Raw genomic sequence first — 21,832 nt, 5'->3', positions numbered from 1 at the left:
CTTTCAGATCAGTTAGCAGATCGCCTTGAAGCATCAGCTCTCATTAAAATTAATCGAACTGCTTTGGAATGCATGTCTCCTTAACTTATGGAGCAGTGTTCACAGTTGTCCTCCAGTTAGACGTAAGATGGTGTCGCCCTAGCCGAGTTCCATTCTTATCTATCCAGTCGTAGCCAGAGAATCACCTGAAATGGCTTCTCTTCCAGCATCCATTACCTCTGGAGTCCCCCAAGGATCTATCCTTGGCCCCTCCTATTTCTCATCTACATGCTGCCCCATGGCGATATCATCTGAAAATACTATATCAGGTTCCACATGTATGCTGACAACACCCAGCTCTATCTCACCACCACCTCCCTCGACCTCTCCACTATCTCTGATTTGTCGCACTGCTTGTCCGACATTCAGTACTGGATGAGCAGAAATTTCCTCCAACTAAATATTGTAAAGACTGAAGCCATTGCCTTCAGTCCCCGCCACAAACTCCGCTCCCTAGCCGCCGACTCCACCCCTCTCCCTGGCCACTATCAGAGGCTGAACCAGACCGTTCGCAATCTTGGCATCCTATTTGACCCTGAGATGAGCTTCCGACTACATAGCCACTCCATCACCTCTGTAACATCTCCCATCTCCGCCCCTGCTTCAACCCTCATCTATGCCTTTGTTACTCTAGACTTGACTATTCCAATGCTCTCCTGGCCAGCCTCCCATCTTCCACTGTCCATAAACTTGAACTCATCCAAAACTCTGCTGCCCATATCCTAACTTGCACCAAGTCCTGTTCACCCATCACCCCTGTGCTTGCTGACCTACATTGGCTCCCAGTCCCGGAACACCTCCATTTTAAAATTCGCATCCTTGTTTTCAAATCCCTCCATGGTCTCACCCCTCCCTATCTCTGTAACTTCCTCCAGCCCCACAACCCTCTGAGATCTCTGTGCCCTTCCAATTCTTGTCTCTTGCCCATCCCCGATTTTAATCCCTTCACCATTGGCAGCCATGCCTTCAGTTGCCTAGGCCCTAAGCTCTGGAATTCCCTCCCTAAACCTCTCTACCTCGCTCTCCTCTTTAAGATGCTCCTTTAAACCTACCTGTCACCTATCCTAATATCTCCTTATGTGGCTCGGTGTCAAATTTTGTTTGAGAATGCTCCTGTGAAGCACCTTGGGACGTTTTTACTACGTTAAAGGCGCTATATAAATGAAAGTTGTTGTTATTAACCGTTTCAGTGAACTTCAAAATAGGAAATCAGAAAAATTGTTAAATAATACAACATTGAAGAACTAGCCTTGATGGTCAGCAGCTTATCAAGTTGTATTGCATGGGGCTATCATACCTGGCAACATTTTTCCATATTCCTGTACTTGTGATGGAACAATCAAGCAATTTTGATTTTAACTGTCATAGAACACAATAAACAGTGGACATGAAAAGAAAATAGAAAATAAATATCACTGCTTTAGCAAGAAATAAGTAGTATAAGCAATACTGCATGGGCAAAATACGGAAACGTTACCCTTCTCTATCCATTGACGTGCACAGCATGCTGGAAATGTCCTTTTGCTTGCTTTCTTTCTAGCCAGGTGATCTGCTATACTTTCCCAGAGGAACAATCCACCAAGCAGATACCCCAGCTGGAGGCTCACATTCTACCCACATTACCATAAGCACTTACCAGAACAAGTAAGAACATTTTATTCTGGCTTCTGCTTTGTAGGGATTCTGCACATGAAATGAATAACTTTTGGTAGCAGTCAGTTCTTGCTCTGAACATCCTTTATTCTCTGATCAGTTTAAACTTTAGCTGTTCAATGACTAACCAAAATGCAAACTGAAGTCCACACATATTCTTACTCTATTTATTAATGAGGTTGATATGTGGGAAATGGGGTAAGATGATGTGGGAAGTGGGGTAAAATGATGTGTTTGTATTATCACTGTCCACCTAGCCATTCTGCATCGATAATATTTTTTAGGCATCAACTCAAACTTCTAGGCGCAGTGGGCTTCACTGAGTCTTGCAATTAAAAGTCCAACCATTTGTTGTACACCCGTTTCCTGTAAAAATGCCTTGCATTTATTCACCTTGTATTCGTTCCAAAGTAATGGTCTAAAGCAAAAAGGGAGGAAATAAACAACTACTACAGATTTTTTTTTAAAAGGTAAGCAGGACACTATAAAATAATTGCACTTGTACAGGAAAGTGGGTGAAAATAGACTTTTTTTACTGAAAAAACTGAGAAGTGAAAAGTGCAAAAATGACAGAAAATTGAAAAAGATGAAGAATAGTTTAAGGAACCAAACATGTGATAACTTATACTCCATCCAGTGCAAACAAAATACAAGGGAAATAATTTGAACTGTTTTCACAAGTGTCCAAGGATGTTTGGAAATGTTTTCCTCCAATACCTACAGATGGTATTGTCAATATTGGATCTTATTAGTGCAACAGGCAGTAACACTTTTCTAGTACTGCATTTACTGTTTTAAAAAAAAATGTTTTTTAATTGAAGCACCTGGGGAGATTATCTACTTGATGTGATTCCTTGGCTTGTATATGACACAATGAAAGAAGATATTGAACTGTCCAGAGGCCTACCTAGGCAATATCTTATGGTAAGGATTTTTTTTTTCTTTTTCATGTTCTATTATTTTTTTCTCTCTTTGATATTCTCCTGCAACTTGAGAACACGGGTATTAAAATAGTGACCTGTTTTCTGTGGCGCATATTTAAATTCTTTTTTTACTAAATATCTACCTTTGCTTATGGGTGGCTTACTAAAGAAGTGGCATTCCACTTTTCTGACGTGGGAAGCATAGTCTGAGTCCAGAGAAGACAATGGGAGAGAAATTCAACTAGCACCCAAAGCCGGTGCCAAGTTGATGGAGCAACCTCGCTGCGCTGACATGAGGCCAGAGTCAAATTCAGCTTCATTTGAAATGCTGCGGGCCCCAAACAGGCACTCCCCTGCAGCTCATCAGTCGAGAAATTCGGGGAATTAGCTGGCTCTCGCGCAGAGCCAACTGGCAAGCCAGGTCTGGTGGGAGGGAGGTAATCCTGGAGAGAAAGGGGGAACCTCAATCATGCCAGCTGTAGGCCGCCGTGTTTTTGTGGGCCCAGGTGGAGCACTCCATCTCCTGGGCATACAAAATTAAAAAGTAAAACATTTTTAGGCATTTTGTTTTTGAGCCGTCTCCAGCGTTCCCTTTAAGGACTGCTGATTAGACCACTCAAGGTCTGCTACAACTAAGCGGACCATGCATCGCGTAAACTCCATACATTTGTACTGAATTTCGCATTTGGAGTGTAACAGGAGTATGCCATTAGCCCCTCGAGCCTGTTCCACCATTCAGTGAGATCATGGCTGATTTGTGACCTAACTCCATATACCCGCCTTAGTCCCATATCCCTTAACACCTTTGGTTAACAAAAATCTATCAACCTCAGATTTAAAATCAACAATTGAACTAGCATCAACTGCCTTTTGTGGAAGAGAGTTCCAAACTTCTACCACCCTTTGTGTGTGGAAGTGTTTCCTAACTTCACTCCTGAAAGTCCTGGCTCTCATTTTTAGGCATATGTCTTCTAGTCCTAGACTCCCCAACCAGTGGAAATAGTTTCTCTCCATCTACCTTATCAGTTCTCCTTAATATCATGAAAACTTAGATCAAATCACCCCTTAATCTTCTAAATTCCAGGGAATACAACCCTAGTTTGTGTAATCTCTCCTTGTAATTTAACCCTTGGAGTCCAGGTATCATTCTAGTAAATCTACGCTGCACTTCCTCCAAGGCCAATATATCCTTCCTAAGGTGCAGTGCCCAGAACTGAATACAGTTCTCCAGGTGTGGTCTAACCAGGGCGTTGTATAGCTGTAGCATAACTTCTACCCCCTTATATTCTAGTCCTCTAGATATAAAGGCCAGCATTCCATTAGCCTGTTTGATTATTTTCTGTACCTGTCCATGACATTTTAATGATCTATGTACATGGACCCCTAAGTCTCTTTTAAGACCTCCACTGTTTTGAGCTTTTCACCATTTAGAAAGAACTCGGATCTATCCTTTTTAGGTCCAAAGTGGATGACCTCACATTTGCCTACATTGAAATCCGTTTGCTACAGTTTTGCCCATTCACTTAGTCTAATGGGGTTTTACAACCAGCATAAGACCCCAGTTTGCATATGCAAGGAGAGTAACGCCTGTTTGACACGAGACTAAAAGTTGGCGGTGCCATTATGGCGTTCGGCCCATTTCCAGTCCAGACTGTGGCGCGAAATATGGAGGCCTAACACCCATTTTATGGGTTGCAAAATGGCCGGCCGTAAGTTAAATATTTCCCCCAGTGTAACATCATCACAGATTGGGCGAGTTTCATCAGCTCTTAACCAGCCTGCCGCATCAAGCACAGCATTGGGCAAAGGTGTTCGAGTAGAGTGGAGGGAGCTACCAGTTCTAGCTTTGACTTGCATCTTCTTTTGGTTAATCATACGGCAATAAGAAGAGTCAGAAGGGCATCCTTACTTCAGACTGCTTCAGTATAGTTGCGGTTAATCCGGAAGGGTTGAAAAAGGATAAACCCCATCTCCAAAAAAACAAGACATTAATCCAGAGGTTGATGGATTCTTTGGAATCGCTTCGCTATAAATGTATTTATAGATCTTTTTTTTTTACAAATTAATTAAATTGCCTCTGCAATGGCATTGAATTTTCTGGATCGCAACTATGTGCCAAAATTTACACTGATTTGCATTGATTTTGCCGATGGGAATTTGAGGGTGATGGAGTGCGGTGGGCAGGGCGGTGGGGGGTTTGGGGTGGGCAGAGCACAGGGTTCCAAAATATTTTGGTTGCACTGAGACTGATAGCACTTTGATTATGTATAGTGCAGATCTCAGTAAGAAAAATTAGAAAAGAAAATCACAAAAAAATTCATGATTAAATGTCCAGATTTCTCAGTTACGCGAATATCAGATGACTTTGGGTTCTGCTGTGCCTAAATATTGGGCGTAAATCTACGCCAGCAGATTGTTTTCATAAATCCAGGAAAATGGCGTGAGATAGTCGTTTGCATGGAGGATGAAGTTATGTAAATGAGTGATACAGGGTTTCGGGTAATGTATTGGTAGTGGCACAAACGATCTAGGAAATTCAATGTTTCATTGTAAAACTGACATAAATTAGTGAACGCGCAAGATTCCTCAGGAAAAACTGGCGCAATGCTGCACTTGCACAGTAGTCATGCTAGAACTGTCCAGGCCAAATGTTTGTAATTGTCATAATGTTGAGCTGAATATTGTCAGTTTGGCTCAGTAGTAGCATTCTTACCTCTGAATCAGAAGGTTGTGGGTTCAAGCCTCACTCCAGGACTTGAGCACATAAACTAGGCTGACAATTCAGTGCAGTAATGAGGTATCACTGCATTGTTGGATGAGATGTTAAACTGAACTGCCTGTTCAGGTAGAATAGAAAGATCCCATAGCACCAATCAAAGAAGAGCAGGGAGCTCTCCCAGTGTCCTGTCCAATATTCATCCCTCAAGCAGCACAATCAAAACAGATTAACCGCTCAATTATCTCATTTGTTGTTTGTGTGAAGTGCTTTGAAAGGTCCTAAGGATCTGAAAGGAATAAGTTAAATTCAAGTTTGTTCTTCCTTTCCATGTGTGTTTTATAGCAGATGAGTTCGTCAACCGATTCAGCAAGAAAACTGAGTGAATTCCTACGAGGGTTGGCAGATCAGGTAGAGAATGGAAAAGAAACTAGATCATCCGAAATGAGAAAAGATTTTATTTTAAACCGATTACCTCCATATGTGAGCAACACTTCGGATTGTTTAACACAAGGTGAGGTTGAACTCCCATGTGTGAGTGGCTTTCTCTCTAAAACTGGGCTCATTTATTTAAGCTCTTTGAATGTTTGTGAACACCACAAAAACTAAAAACAACCTTTTTTCTCATTAAATTCCACGCGCTCTGAATGCAGCTCAGAACTTTGAATATTTAGACAATAAATGTCATCGATCATGCCTATTGCACCATTGTGAAAAAAAGACAAAACTTTGACATATTTTAATGTGAAAATATGTAGTTATTCACATTGGAATAGGAAATGTGTTAAGATGTTCATAATGAAGGAATATCCGTCTCAAACACTTTCTGTAAATCTATAGACACTACAGCTACATTCCCACATTAAACTCGTCAAAAATTACGCCTTTAATAAATCTGTGCTGACTGTCCTTAATTAGCCAATGCATTTCTAATTGTTCACTTGCTCTGGTCCAACAGTATATTTTTTAATATATAATAAGAATTGAGAAATTGTGGGCAAAACCACTACTATCTCATCTAATTTCTTTTAACAGTCTAGGACCCATACTGTAATGTCTTCACGTTTAGTTCTGCTATTTTTTTCAGAACCAATTCCATTTCTACGGTTTTTAATAATTGTTTCATATCCTCCTCTAATACACATTTTTTTTAAAATTCATTCATGGGATGTGGGCGTCGCTGGCAAGGCCAGCATTTATTGCCCATTCCTAATTGCCCTTGAGAAGGTGGTAGTGAGCTGCCGCCTTGAACCACTGCAGTCCATGTGGTGACTGTACTCCCACAGTGCTGTTAGGTAGGGAGTTCCAGGATTTTGACCCAATGATGATGAAGGAACGTTGATATATTTCTACGTCAAGATGGTGTGTGACTTGGAGGGGAATGTGCAGGTGATGGTGTTCCCATGGGCCTGCTGCCCTTGTCCTAGATGGTAGAGGTCGTGGGTTTGGGAATTGCTGTCGAAGAAGCCTTGGCGAGTTGCTGCAGTGCATCTTGTAGATGGTACACACTGCAGCCATGGTGTGTCGGTAGTGGAGGGAGTGAATGTTTAAGGTGGTGGATGGGGTGCCAGTCAAGTGGGCTGCTTTGTCCTGGATGGTGTCAAACTTCTTGAGTGTTGTTGGATCTCCACTCATCCAGGCAAGTGGAGAGTATTCCATTGCACTCCTGACTTGTGCCTTGTAGATGGTGGAAAGGCTTCGGGGCGTCAGGAAGTGGATCACTGGCCGCAGAATACCCAGCCTCTGACCTGCTGTAGTAGCCACGGCATTTATATGGCTAGTCCAGTTGAGTTTCTGGTCCATGGTGTCCCCCAGGATGTTGAGGGTGGGGGATTTGGTGATGATAATGCCATTGAATATCAATGGGAGGTGGTTAGGCTCACTCTTGTTGGAGATAGTCTTTGCCTGACACTTGTATGGCGTGAATATTACTTGCCACTTATCAGCCCAAGCTTGGATGGGTCCAGGTCTTGCTGCATGCGGATCTTGACTGCTTCACAATCTGAGGAACTGGGAATGGAACTGAACACTGAAATCATCCTCACTTCTGACCTTGTGATGGACGGAAGATCATTGATGAAGCAGTTGAAGATAGTTAGGCCCAGGGGTGTTGCCCTGAGGAATGCCTGCAGTGATGTCATGGGGTGAGATGATTGGCCTGCAACAACCACAACCGTCTTTCTTTGTGCCAGGCATAACTCCAGCCACTGGAGAATTTTCCCCATGATAGCACTGACTTCAGTTTTACTAGGGCTTCTTGGTGCCACATTTGGTCGACTTTTTTTTTATTCGTTCATGGGATGTGGGCGTCGCTGGCAAGGCCAGCATTTATTGCTCATCCCTAATTGCCCTTGACAAGGTAGTGGTGAGCCGCCTTCTTGAACTGCTGCAGTCCGTGTGGTGAAGGTTCTCCCACAGTGCTGTTAGGAAGGGAATTCCAGGATTTTGACCCAGCGACGATGAAGGAACGGCAATATATTTCCAAATCGGGATTGTGTGTGAATTGGAGGGGAACGTGCAGGTGTTATTGTTCCCATGTGCCTGCTGCTCTTGTCCTTCTAGGTGGTAGAGGTCACGGGTTTGGGAGGTGCTGTCTAAGAAGCCTTGGCAAGTTGCTGCATTGCATCCTGTGGATGGTACATACTGCAGCCACTGTGCGCCGGTGGTGAAGGGAGTGAATGTTTAGGGTGGTGGATGGGGTGCCAATCAAGCGGGCTGCTTTGTCCTGGATGGTGTCAAGCTTCTTGAGTGTTGTTGGAGCTGCACTCATCCAAGCAAGTGGAGAGTATTCCATCACACTCCTGACTTGTGCCTTGTAGATGGTGGAAAGGCTTCGGGGAGTCAGGATGTGAGTCACTCACCGCAGAATACCAAGCCTCTGACCTGCTCTCGTAGCCTCAGTATTTATGTAGCTGGTCCAGTTAAGTTTCTGGTCACTGGTGACCCCCAGGATGTTGATGGTGGGGGATTCGGCGATGGTAATGCCGTTGAATGTCAAGGGGAGGTGGTTAGATTCTCTCTTGATGGAGATGGTCATTACCTGGCACTTGTCTGGCGCGAATGTTACTTTCCACTTATGAGCCCAAGCCTGGATGTTGTCCAGGTCTTGCTGCATGCGGGCTCGGACTGCTTCATTATTTGAGGGGTTGCGAATGGAACTGAACACTGCAATCATCAGCGAACATCCCCATTTTTGACCTTATGATGGAGGGAAGGTCATTGATGAAGCAGCTGAAGATGGTTGGGCCTAGGACACTGCCCTGAGGAACTCCTGCAGCAATGCCCTGGGGCTGAGATGATTGGCCTCCAACAACCACTACCTTCTTCCTTTGTGCTAGGTATGACTCCAGCCTCTGGAGAGTTTTCCCCCTGATTCCCATTGACTTTAATTTTACTCGGGCTCCTTGGTGCCACACTCGGTCAAATGCTGCCTTGATGTCAAGGGCAGTCACTCACCTCACCTCTGGAATTCAGCTCTTTTGTCCATGTTTGGACCAAGGCTGTAATGAGGTCTGGAGCTGAGTGGTCCTGGTGGAACCCAAACTGAGCATTGGTGAGCAGGTTATTGGTGAGTAACTGCCGCTTGATAGCACTGTCAACGACACCTTCCATCACTTTGCTGATGATTGAGAGTAGATTGATGGGGTGGTAATTGGCTGGATTGGATTTGTCTTGCTCTTTGTGGACAAGACATACCTGGCCAATTTTCCACATTGTCTGGTAGATGCCAGTGTTGTAGCTGTACTGGAACAGTTTGGCTAGAGGCGCAGCTAGTTCTGGAGCACAAGTCTTCAGCATTACAGCCGGGATGTTGTCGGGGCCCATAGCCTTTGCTGTATCCAGTGCACTCAGCCGTTTCTTGATATCACGTGGAGTGAATCGAATTGGCTGAAGACTGGCTTCTGTGATGGTGGGGATATCGGGAGGAGACCAAGATGGATCATCCACTCGGGACTTCTGGCTGAAGATGGTTGCAAACGCTTCAGCCTTGTCTTTTGCACTCACGTGCTGGACTCCGGCGTCATTGAGGATGGGGATGTTTGCAGAGCCTCCTCCTCCCGTTAGTTGTTAAATTGTCCACCACCATTCACGACTGGATGTGGCAGGACTGCAGAGCTTTGATCTGATCCGTTGGTTGTGGAATCGCTTAGCTCTGTCTATAGCATGTTGCTTCCGCTGTTTAGCATGCATGTAGTTCTGAGTTGTAGCTTCGCTAGGTTGGCATCTCATTTTTAGGTACGCCTGATGCTGCTCCTGGCATGCTCTTCTACACTCCTCATTGAACCAGGGTTGATCCCCTGGCTTGTTGGTAATGGTAGAGTGAGGAATATGCCGGGCCATGAGGTTACAGATTGTGCTTTAATACAATTCTGCTGCTGCTGATGGCCTATAGCGCCTCATGGATGCCCAGTTTTGAGCTGCTAGATCTGTTCTGAATCTATCTCATTTAGCACAGTAGTCGTGCCACACAACACGTTGGATGGTGTCCTCAGTGTGAAGACGGGACTTCGTCTCCACGAGGTCTGTGCAGTGGTCACTCCTACCAATACTGTCATGAACAGATGCATTTGCGACAGGTAGATTGGTGAGGACGAGGTCAAGTAAGTTTTTCCCTCGCGTTGGTTCGCTCACCGCCTGCCGCAGGCCCAGTCTGGCAGCCATGTCCTTCAGGACTCGGCCAGCTCAGTCAGTAGTGGTGCTAACGAGCGACTCTTGGTGATGGACATTGAAGTCCCCCACCCAGAGTACATTCTGTGCCCTTGCTACCCTCAGTGCTTCCTCCAAGTGGTGCTCAACATGGAGGAGGACTGATTCATCAGCTGAGGGAGGGCGGTAGGTGGTAATCAGCAAGAGGTTTCCTTGCCCATGTTTGACCTGATGCTATGAGATTTCATGGGGTCCAGAGTCAATGTTGAGGACTCCCAGGGCCACTCCCTCCTGACTGTATATATCACTGTACCGCCACCTCTGGTGGGTCTGTCCTGCCGGTGGGACAGGACATACTCAGGGATGGTGATTGAAAAGTCTGGGACGTTGGCTGAAAGGTATGATTCTGTGAGTATCGCTATGTCAGGCTGTTGCATGAATGGGTGAGCTGTCCCACAGACCAATTTTGGCACAAGTCCCCAGATGTTAATGAGAAGGACTTTGCAGGGTCGACTGAGCTTGGTTTGCCTTTGTCGTGTCCGGTGCTGGGTGGTCCATCCGGTTTTATTCTTATGATGACTTTTTTTAGTGAGATTTTACAACTGAGTGGCTTGCTAGGCCATTTCAGAGGGGAATTAAGAATCAACCACATTGCTGTGGGTCTGGAGTCACATATAGGCCAGACCGGGTAAGGACGGCAGGTTTCCTTGCCTAAAGGACTTTAGTGAACCAGATAGGTTTTTACGACAATCCAGTCGTTTCATGGCCATCATTACTGATACTAATATTTTAATTCCAGATTTTATTTAATTAATTGAATTTTAATTAAATTAATTGAATTTAAATTCCCCAGCTGCCATGGTGGGATTTGAACTCATGACTCTGGATTACTAGTCCAGTAACATAACCACTATGCTACCGTACCCCTGATGCCATGATCATACTTTATCATATGCCTCCATTTTAAATTTCAGTTTTGTTTTAATCTCTGTTTATTAATGGAACTCTATTCTTGAAGCACATCTTATCACCACAAGGCATTTGATAAAGTTTCTCACGAAAGGCTATTGCTTAAGCTAAAATCTGTGAGAATTCAGGGTAAATCTTGGGTATGGATAAGAAATTGGCTGAAGAGTTGGAAACAATGGCTATTCATTAGAGTAGTTATGTTGAGGTTGGGTGGGGGCGGGGGGGGGTGGTGGTTGGTGGGGAGTTCTGAGTGGGACGCCCTATGGATCGGTGTTGGGACCACTATTGTTTCTATTTTAGATCAGCGACTTGTATTCCGAAACCCAAAGCAAATTGGTAAAATTTGCAGTGATGCTAAACTAAGTGAGGCAGTGGAATCAGAGGAGGCAGATCATAAATTACAGAATGAGCAGGACAAATTATGTAAGTGAGCTGAACAGTGGAAGATGAAATTTAATACAGACAAGTGTGAAGTACTATATGTAGCACGGAAAAATAGGCAAATAACGGTGTTGCAATAACTAAAGATGAATTTGAAAAAGACCTAGAAGCCTTAGGACATGTTGAGCATCATTTCTACTATCAATGCAGAGCAGCAATCAATAAAGCCAATAGAATGTTAAACTACATACCTAAAACAGTAGCATATAAGTCAGATAAAGTCATTATCAACCTGCATAGTGTTCTGGTCGGACCACATCTTGAATATGTGTCCAGTTCTGGCCGCCAAGACACAAGGGAGACATTCAGGAATTGGAGGCAGTTCAGAGAAGAACCATGAGGCTGATCCCTAGTGTTAGAAGTCAGAGTTATAGGAAAGACCGGAGAAACGTGGGCTTTTCAAGCCTTGAAAGGAGGCGATCTTATAGAGATATATGAAATAATAAACAATATTGAAATGGTAAATCCAGAAAATTACTTTAAATGAAATCATAAATAGGACAAGGTTCAAATTAGTAAAAGGCAAATTTGGGACTGATCCCAGCAAGTTCTTCATAGGAAGAATGGTCACCTAGATAGAGTAATGGATGCACCCTGGAATCATGTAAGAGACAATTGGATGCTGTAACAAGGGGACTTTGCATGAATGAACTAAGCTGGACTGAATGGCCTTCCTCATCCTTAATTATCTTTATAATCTTGAGAAAAACAATTAAACCTACTGTCATGAAATAAAGTTCCAACCTGTGTTTCAGTTCAGTGTTCGCCTACATTTTTGAGTTGCTTTAAGCTTCCTCTACTAATGGAACAAACTCCAGGTGTGTTGCCCCCTTCTGAATCCTAAAAGCAGAAATTGTAAAATTAAGTCAACATATATCTTGAAAACTATGAAGAGAGTTGTGTTCAAATTGTTAAGTAACATATTTTGTTTTGGCACAAAAGTATGATTTACAAAATATTTCAACTCATGAACAGATCTTTATATCTCGTGCTGCTTTGGTGATCTTGATTGTGCCGCCAGTCTGCTGATTAGACGTTCTTTGTGTTCAGTTACTTACTGTGTGCATGCTAACTGGTTTTACTTTCTTCTCCAGCTGGAAAACTGCCCAAACTCGATAATCAGATCAAATTAAGATTTAAAGACCATACCATGATTTTGGTGGAGCATGATCAAGAAAGGACGGTTAGTATGGAAAATAACCAAGAAACCTAATCGTTTAAGCAGTCTGCTCTTTAGATTGAGTTTGAATACTGACAAATGATTCCAGGTCTCCCGGTGTACAGTTTAGTACAAAGAGGTGGAACTGCCAGTATGACTCTTGATGTTAGGCCAGAAGCCAATGAAGCTAGTTTGGCTAATATTTTATCTCTGTGAATTAATTTTATAAAGTCCAACCTGTTGTTCTATTCCAGTAGTTGGGGATTGGTTAAAAGCGAGATGAGCGATATTATAATAAATAAAATATTATAATAACCTAAAGGAGGCAAAGTGCCCTGACCTGATGGGATACATCCAAGGATCCCGAGGGAAATGGGATAAGAAATAGCGGAGGTCCTCAAAATTATATCTCAGGGTTCTATTGAGAATGGATGTGTACTGGAGGACTGACAGTGGCCAAAAAACATTTTTACAAAGGGAGACAGGTATCCTGGGTAATTACAGACTAGTTAGTTAACATCTGTGGTAGGGAAGTTTTCGAATCTTTAAAGATGAAATTACTAAACATTTGAATGAAAATAATTAGAAGCATGGATTTCAGAAAGGAAGATATTGCTTGACAAATGTGATAGAGTACTTTGAGGAGGTGACAGATATGGTGGATGAGGGAAATGCAGTGGATATGATGTATTGGACTTTCAGAAAGCATTTGATAAAGTATCACACAGAAGACTTGGAGAAGCTTAAGGGATATGAAATTAGGACGAGGGTAGAAAATTGGATTAAAAACTGGTTGGCAGGGAGGAAACCGAGTAGGAGTTAAGGGCAGTTTCTCAGTGGATGGAAGTGGGTAGCGGTGTCCAAGTTCTGGAACTACTTCTGTTCACTGTGTATAGCAATGATTTGGATATAGGGCCAGAGGGAGTTGTAAATTTGAAGATGATACTAAAATAATAGACATAGTAACTAATTCTGAGGAACAAAGGAAGCTACAAAGGGATATTGATAAAATGGTGGAATGGGTCAAAAAGTTGCCAGATGGAAGTCAATGCCACTAAATGTAAAGTGGTACAATTGTGAACTGGTATAATTATTACTTTTATTTTTGGTCAAAAAATAAAAGTAATAATTATACATTAGGAGAAAGTTGGGTGAAGTGCAAGAGCAGAGTGATTTAGGGGTTCAGCTTCATAGACATTAAAAACAGCACCTAAACTGGATAAGGCCATAAAAAAGCTAATTAAATACTGGGATTTTATGGCAAGAGTTATAGTATATAAAAATTGAGATGTAGTAGTGAATCTACTTAAAACCATAGTAAGATCACAGTTGGAGTCCTGTGTGCGCATATGAAGAAAGACTTCATAAATTTGGACTGTATTCATTAGAACAGAGGCGATTAAGGGCCGATTTGATAGAGGTGTTTTGAAAGGAATGGGATAGAATAGATAGAAACAGACTGTTTCCGGCAATTGAGGGGTCGAGATCAAGCAGACATAGATATAAGATTAAATGTAAGATATTTAGGACAGAGAGCAGGAGAAACTTTTTTACATAGCGGGTTGTGGAATGTACTACCAGAGTTAGTAATTGAAGCAGAGACCATATCAACATTTTAAGAATAGTAGATAGATGATTGACAGAAAGGGGATAAAGGGATAGGGGAACAGGGTAGGCACATGGGATTAGGATTATTGCTCATGTAGAGGATGAAAACCAACCTGGACTGGTTGGGCAGAACGACCTGTTTCTGCAATGTAGTCTATGTAATTCTATGGTCACTGTAATGTTTTTTTCAGGATGAGTCTCGAGAAATGATGGTGTATGTATATCATTCTCTGAAAAATAGCAGAGAAACCCACATGATGGGGGCTGAGGACAATGAGGAAGAAGAAAGTTTTCAGGTAAGAATACCTTAGTTTTCTTGACATTTCTATTAATTTGGTAAGATTTATTTTAAATACCACGCATTTCAACTCTGGATAGGCCGGTGTGATATAGGGATATTCAATCCAGCAATGGAAATACAAAGGGAAAAATGCTAAAGCTATTACAATTTTTTTAATGATTTGAAATTTTAAAAGAAGTAATGATGAGAGTTCTTCTTTAAAATAAGAGTACTTCTGATGGTTTAATGATTAAATGTCCAGCCCATTATGGTATTAAATCATACAACCCAGAATGAACATAGCAACAGCAGTAGGCCATTCAGCCCCTCAAGCCTGTTCAGCCATTCATTTATTTCATGGCTGATCTAAACCTCAACTTCATTTACCCGCTTTTGCTCCATATCCCTTGATTCCCTTACTTAACAAAAATCTATCGATCTCAGTCTTGAAAATTTCAATTGTCCCAACATTCACAGCCTTTTGGGGGAAGAGTGTTCCAGGTTTCCACCACCCTAGTTGTGAAAAAATGCTTTCAGATGTCACTCTTTAATGGCCTAGCTCTAATTTTCAGATTGTGCCCTCTTGTTCTGGATTCCCCCACCAGAGGAAATAGTTTCTCTGTATTTACCCTATCTAATACCATTACTTTAAACGCCTCAATTAGATCACTCCTCAACCTTCTAAACTCAAAGGAATATAAGCCGAGTTTATGAAACCTCTTTTCGTAGTTTAACCCTTTCAGCCCTGGTATCATTCTGGTAGATCTGTGCTGGTGCCCCCTTCAAGCCCAATATAACTTTTCTGTGGTGCAGTGCCTAAAATTGAACGCAGTACTCCAGATGGGGTCTGACCAAGGCTCTGCACAACTGAAGCATAACTTCCTTCCCTTTTCATTCCAGCCCCCATTAGATGAAGGGCAACATTCCATTTGCCTTTGAATACTTTTTGTACCTGTCTACTGCTTTTAGTGATTGGTGTACCTGATTGCTAATATCAGCCAGACAGTGCTACAGATGGCCTTGCTGCCAAATCTGCCAATGTTATAATTGCTGATTGCCATCCAGTGACTTCTAATAGGAAGTGCATGTAGAAGGGTATTGTGTGTAGATTGGGCATGATGCACACCACACTTGAATAGCCTACTGAAATTTGATGCTTAGGTTCACATAGGGCCAGCATGTGTAAAATTGCTCTAGCATAATTCACAATATTTAAAAAAAGAGAAAAGGAAGGATCAGCACAGTAGAGGATGTTGTATTTTTCAGAGTTGTCTCAACATTCCTTTGACACTGCTGCAAACCGCAATCACTATTAATTGAAATAGTGCAGATTTTGTTATTGACAATATCAAAACTGTTATATTACATCATATATTAGCAATAGTCCAGCGTGTGTCTATTACTCATTGTAATGTTAGATTGTCTTCTGTAGGTATGATCAATGGAATATGATTCATACTCCACATACAAATAGGAAATGCTTTAAAAAATCAGTAATTCATCAAAAACATTATGTAGGAAAGGGTCAGAAACCAAACACATTTTAATTTAGAACTAATAAAATGTGATTTCCTTTTTGTTACAACCAGCCTTCTGGTATATGAATATTCACAGTAAAGGTATTTAGATATATACTAACATCAATGGACCAATAAAAAATATTAGGCATTTTTTTTACCCTAAATCTTTGGGGATTTGAAGTTCCTGACATACTGACTTCTTGCCATTGGGTGGGAGGGGGAGACGAGAGTGTGTTTTGTTCAACAGAAGTGTCTCAGGACATTCTAGTTGCAGCTGTATGTGACAGCCTAAGCTTTAGCAAATGTTGTTAATGGCTAGTCTATTCTGTGTTGTTGATTAAAGATTACATAGTACACTTCAGCACTTTCTAGACATACTTTCTTGTGCAGAATGTTTTCACAAAGCAAAACTACTTTAAAGATAACAAAAATAATAAGAGTTTGAATTTCAGCCAGTGGGCATGAGAGTTATACAGGCAAGAATTTAACAATGATTTCCATTAAAATTAAATTGTTTTCTGTTATGTACTGGACAGGGGAAAACAAGTTGAAATGTTAGAGATAAGTATTTAAAGAGCTTGCCCACAAGGCATAAATAGTTCAGAATGAAATAGTTAGCAGCTTGATTTAACGCACTGGAAGCCAGCCAGTGAGTTGCAAAATAGTGAGACTCCCAGAAATCCCATTCATTTTTGTGGTGCTTATGAAAACAATTCTAGAATTGCAAATTCAGGCAAAATTGGTCAAGAACAATTATTATGCATATATTAAGGGCGGGGTAATAGGAGAGGAAAGATATTACCATACTGGTGACCGTTTTGGCACTTGACATCACCAGCAGCTAAAATCTTAGGCCTTTTTGGAAGAAAAAATGTCAATCTGTTGTTTTTATCTCAGCAAAATGATAATTGAGTGTGCACCCCTGCTTGTTGTATACATGTCTGAAATTGTCCCTGCCTAATTACAAATGTTGCACCAGTCTATATTGAAAGACATCTGTTGCACACGGACCCATTTCCCCAATCCAACTAGATCTGCCTACAGGCTATTTACTTAATCGTAAGGTCCTAACTCCTTCTCATATCTTGCTGTTATCAGCAAACTTGTGGACTGTTCCCACAACCAATGCTATCCAACTTAAGACATGCCGGAGAATCTACATTATGTTGCTGCAGAATTATGTTAGCTTGCTACTGATACTGGCCTTGAGGTGCTGCAGAATTCTAGGTCTCCTGATAATAGCAAAGTTTAACACTAGAATTGCGAGTGTTTGCTATTTTCTACTATACAAAGCTTAACAGTGACTAAACGTATATGTTGCATTACTGCTACTGTTCTCTTGTTCAATTGCTGTTTAATAAAGTTGTTTGTCCATTATGGCTTAAAACAAGTGTAGTGTTATGCTGCTGCTTTTTGATGATGGTGAGGATCCCATGAAGGCAAGAGATAAAGAGGGTTAAATTCAATAACCCCCAAATCCGGGTGCAGGGGTTGCGGTGCATGATTAACCCGCCCCCGGTCGTTGTGATGCAGACAGCACGTGAGATTCGTGCTGCCTGGTCATTTACCTGATTCCAGTGAGCAGCCAGACCTGGCTGTGCTGTTGAATAGCTTCTTACGAGCAGGGGGTCCCGTTATCGCATGAGTGGCTCTCACCTCTTAAAAGATGCAGGCTGCCTTTATTTGCAAAATATACTATACGGGTCCGCACAGAGTCTGAACAGAGATCAGTCATCGCACCTGTAAAACACAGATGCAGGTCCCGTCCCTATGTTTACAAATTGTTGAGTTATGTTAAAACATTGAATAAACATTGCGCACTACTAAATTCCATATCCTCCAATCTGCAGGCCAGACCTCACCAATTTGCCGATCTGAGTTTGTATCAAGGCCTCAAGTGCACCAAGCTTCTCTGCTGGTGCACTAGAGGCCTTGATGCAAGAGGTGGACAGAAGAAGGGGCATCCTATATCCGCAGTGGGGGGGGGCAAGAGGCCCTCCAGACATATGCTCAAGAGGCAGTAGGGGATGAAGTCAATGCCAGGCGCATAGCACCACGAACATGAATGCAGATCTGGAAGAAGTTCAAAGCTTTGACACGAGTGGTCAATGTGAGTCAGGTCAACTGTCAAATGGCGTCTCCTACCAACTGCACCACCAGCTGCATCCACTGCTCCATGTTCTACACCCCCCGTGACCCACATACCAACAAACTCTTTCAATCAGTACTCAACTCTTCCAATCAGATGCTTCCTCTCACCCTCACACATTACCATTGTTGCAAACCGCACACCAACAGCTCACAGGTCACGCACACTAGCAATTATTCAACCACGACAGGCACATCACCCAAACATCCTTTAGGACACTCACCGACACGCGTCCCGCTTTCTTGCAGGAGAAGGTGGCGTGTAACAGAAGGCAGCAAGTGGCAGTGGCATTTAGCCCCTCGAGCCTGTTCCGCCATTCAGTGAGATCATGGTTGATCTGTGACCTAACTCCATATACCCCCCTTAGCCCCATATCCTTTAATACCTTTGGTTAACAAAAATCTATCAATCTCAGATTTAAAATTAACAATTGAGCTAGCATTAACTGCCGTTTGCAACAGAACGTTCCAAACTTCTATCACCCTTTGCGTATGGAAGCGTTTCCTAACTTCACCTCTGCAAGTCCTGGCTCTAATTTTTAGGCTATGTCCCTTAGTCCTGCTATTTAAGTATAGGAGACCTCCAAAATCAGGTACAAATACATCAGCAGCCAGAAACAATAATTCAGCAATTAACCTGTAAATCCTGCATGGTCCCTTTAAATAGCGCTGGGGGGGGGGGGGGGGGGTCCTCCAGGCCGTCTACGACCTGTTCAGCTGTGCGTGGTTAAGACAGTGCATTAGCTGCAGTGTTGAGTTCCAAAATCGTATCTGTCCCTTTAAATCAGCGATGCACATTGATCTAACGCATATTCTCCTTACTTTACATGGTACTGGCATTTGTTATCTGCATGTGCACAAACGCCTTTACCAAGACGGCGTCCGGTGCACGTCACATTAGAAGCTTGCGCGCGCGTTCGGGACGCCATTTTTGGGATCTTAGGAGGCTGCATAGCGTCTTTTTTTAAAAAAAAGGCGCTATGCGGCCAAATTTATAGCCCAGAGTTTGTAGCTGAGATCTCTAAAAGGAGTTCTTTCTTCCCCTGGTATGCTACAACACTCTGCCGAGATATCAGGGCAAGTGAGAACACTTAGAACCATAGAAAAGATACAGCACAGAAGGGGGCTATTCGGCCCACCGTGTCCGCGCTGGCCTGAAGAACAACCAGGTGCCCATTCTAATCCCACCTTCCAGCACCCGGTCCGTAGCCCTGCAGCTTTAGGTGCAGGTCCAGGTACTTTTTAAAAGAGTTGAGAGTCCCTGCTTCTACCACCAATTTGGGCAGCGAATTCCATACACCCACCACCCTCTGGGTAAAAAGTTTTTCCTCATGTCCCCTCTAATCCTTCTGCCAATCAGCTTAAATCTATGTCCTCTAGTTCTTGAACTCTCCGCTAGGGGAAACAGGTACTTCCTGTCTACTCTATCTGGGCCCCTCATAATTTCGTACACCTCAATCAAGTCACCCCTCAGCCTCCTCTGCTCCAAGGAAAACAACCCCAGCCTATCCAATCTCTCCTCGTAGCTGCAATTTTCAAGCCCTGGCAACATTCTTGTAACTCTTTTCTGCACTCTCTCTCCAGAGCAATTACATCCTTCCTATAATGTGGTAACCAGAACTGCACACACTACTCCGGCTGTGGCCTTACCAGTGTTTTATACAGTTCCATCATTACATCCCTGCTTTTGTATTCTATACCTCGGCTAATAACGGAGAGCATTCTGTAGGCCTTCTTCGCAACCTTATCTACCTGTACTGCCACCTTCAGGGACCTGTGCAAGTGCACTTCCTCTACCCCTCTCAATATATTCCTGTTTACTACGTATTCCCTTTTACTGTTTGCCCTCCCTAAGTGCATTACCTCACACTTCTCTGGGTTGAACTCCATTTGCCACTTTTCCACCCACTCCACCAACCCATTGATATCTTCTTGGAGTCTACAGCTATCCTCTTCACTATCAACTACACAGCCAATTTTTGTGTCGTCTGCAAATTTGCAATCATGCCCCCTACATTCAAGCCCAAATCATTAATATATACCACAAACAGCAAGGGACCCAACACTGAGCCCTGTGGCACACCACTGGAAACGGATTTCCATTTGCAAAGACATCCATCGACTTTTACCCTTTGTTTCCTGTTGCTGAGCCAATTTTGGATCCAATTCGCCACATTTCCCTGTATCCCATGGGCTTTTACCTTTCTGACCAGTCTGCCATGTGCGACCTTGTCAAATGCCTTACTAAAATCCATGTAGACAACATCCACTTCACTACCCTCATCAATCCTCCTTGTCACTTCCTCAAAGAATTTAATCAGATTTGTAAGGCATGAACAAATCCATGCTGACTTTCCCTGATTAAACCATGCCTTTCCAAGTGACAGTTTATCCTGTGTCTCAGTATTGATTCTAATAGTTTGCCCACCACCGAGGTGAGACTGACCGGCCTATAATTGTTCGGCCTTTCCCTCGTGCCCTTTTTAAACAATGGTACTACGTTTGCAGTCTTCCAGTCATCCGGTACCTCCCCTGTACCTAGTGAGGATTGGAAAATGATCCTCCGAGCATCCGTTATTTCCTCCCTGGCTTCCTTGAATAGCCTAGGAAACAATCCATCCGGCCCTGGTGACTTATCAACTTTCAAGGATTCCAGTCCCTCTATTACTTCCTCTCTCGTTATGTTTACCTTATCCAATATTTCACACCTCCTCTTTAACTACTACGTCCGGATCACCCCTTTCCTTTGTGAATACGGAGACAAAATATTCATTTAAAACCCTACCCACATCCTCTGCTTCTATACACAAGTTACCCTTACCATCCCTGATAGGTCCCACCTTTTCCTTAGCTATCCTCTTGTTCTTAATGTACTGATAAAACATCTTTGGGTTTTCTTTTATTTTACTAACTAATATTTTTTCATGCCCTCTCTTTGCTTCCCTTATTTCCTTTTTTTTGTGTCATCCCTGTACTTTCTATACTGCTCTAGGCTTTCTGCAGTATTTAGTTTTCTGTGACAGTCATAAGCTTTCTTTTTCTGCTTTATCTTGCCCCGTATACTTCTAAGCAACCAGGCGGCTCTAAATTTGGCAGTGCCACCCTTTTTCTTTGAGGGACTTGTCTGCATTGTACCTGTAGAATTTCACTTTTTAGTGCCTCCCACTGGCTTGCCACTGATTTCTCCTCCAGCAGTTGTGTCCAGTCCACTTCTGCCAAATCACCTTTTAGTTCTGTAAAACTTGCCTTCCCCCAATTTAAAATGTTTGCTCCTGATTTAACTCTGTCTTTTTCCATAATAATGCTAAAACTAACTGAATTGTGGTCGCTATCCCCAATATGGTCACCCACTGTCACTTCACCCACTTGCCCATCTTCATTTCCCAGGACTAAATCTAGAATTGCATCCCCTCTTGTTGGGCTTGTCACGTACTGGCTAAAAAAGTTCTCCTGGATACCGATCAAGAATTTTGCGCCCTCTGTGCCCCTCGCACTGTTTGAATCCAGTTGATGTTAGGGTAGTTGAAGTCCCCTACTATTATTGCCCTCTTATTTTTGCACTCAGAAATTTGCCTACATATTTGTTCTTCTATCTCCCTTTCGCTATTCGAGGGTCTATAGTACACTCCTAGTAGTATGACTGCCCCTTTTAATTTCTTAGCTCAACCCATATGGCCTCGATTGATGATCCATTTAGCATATCATCCCTTCTCACAACTGACCTCTTCA

General features: G+C 42.8%; 1 protein-coding gene across 3 annotated transcripts in view; it reads left to right on the top strand.

Moving 5' to 3' along the window:
• riox2 (ribosomal oxygenase 2) overlaps nt 1-21,832 on the top strand; it is a 39,187-nt gene that overhangs the window by 12,424 nt on the left and 4,931 nt on the right. For 2 of the 3 annotated variants that reach the window (XM_067992846.1, XM_067992845.1), the window contains exons 5-9: nt 1,580-1,683; nt 2,514-2,616; nt 5,677-5,845; nt 12,483-12,571; nt 14,347-14,451. In XM_067992846.1, coding sequence (XP_067848947.1) covers nt 1,580-1,683; nt 2,514-2,616; nt 5,677-5,845; nt 12,483-12,571; nt 14,347-14,451 — 570 coding nt within the window. The remainder of the gene's footprint in view (nt 1-1,579; nt 1,684-2,513; nt 2,617-5,676; nt 5,846-12,482; nt 12,572-14,346; nt 14,452-21,832) is intronic. The other variant, XM_067992847.1, reaches the window with a different exon arrangement.

Source organism: Heptranchias perlo, chromosome 11, assembly GCF_035084215.1.
Source record: "Heptranchias perlo isolate sHepPer1 chromosome 11, sHepPer1.hap1, whole genome shotgun sequence".
Classification (NCBI taxonomy): Eukaryota; Metazoa; Chordata; class Chondrichthyes; order Hexanchiformes; family Hexanchidae; genus Heptranchias; species Heptranchias perlo.
The sequence above is the reverse complement of the archived record's forward strand: the minus strand, read 5'-3'. Positions and strand labels throughout refer to the sequence as shown.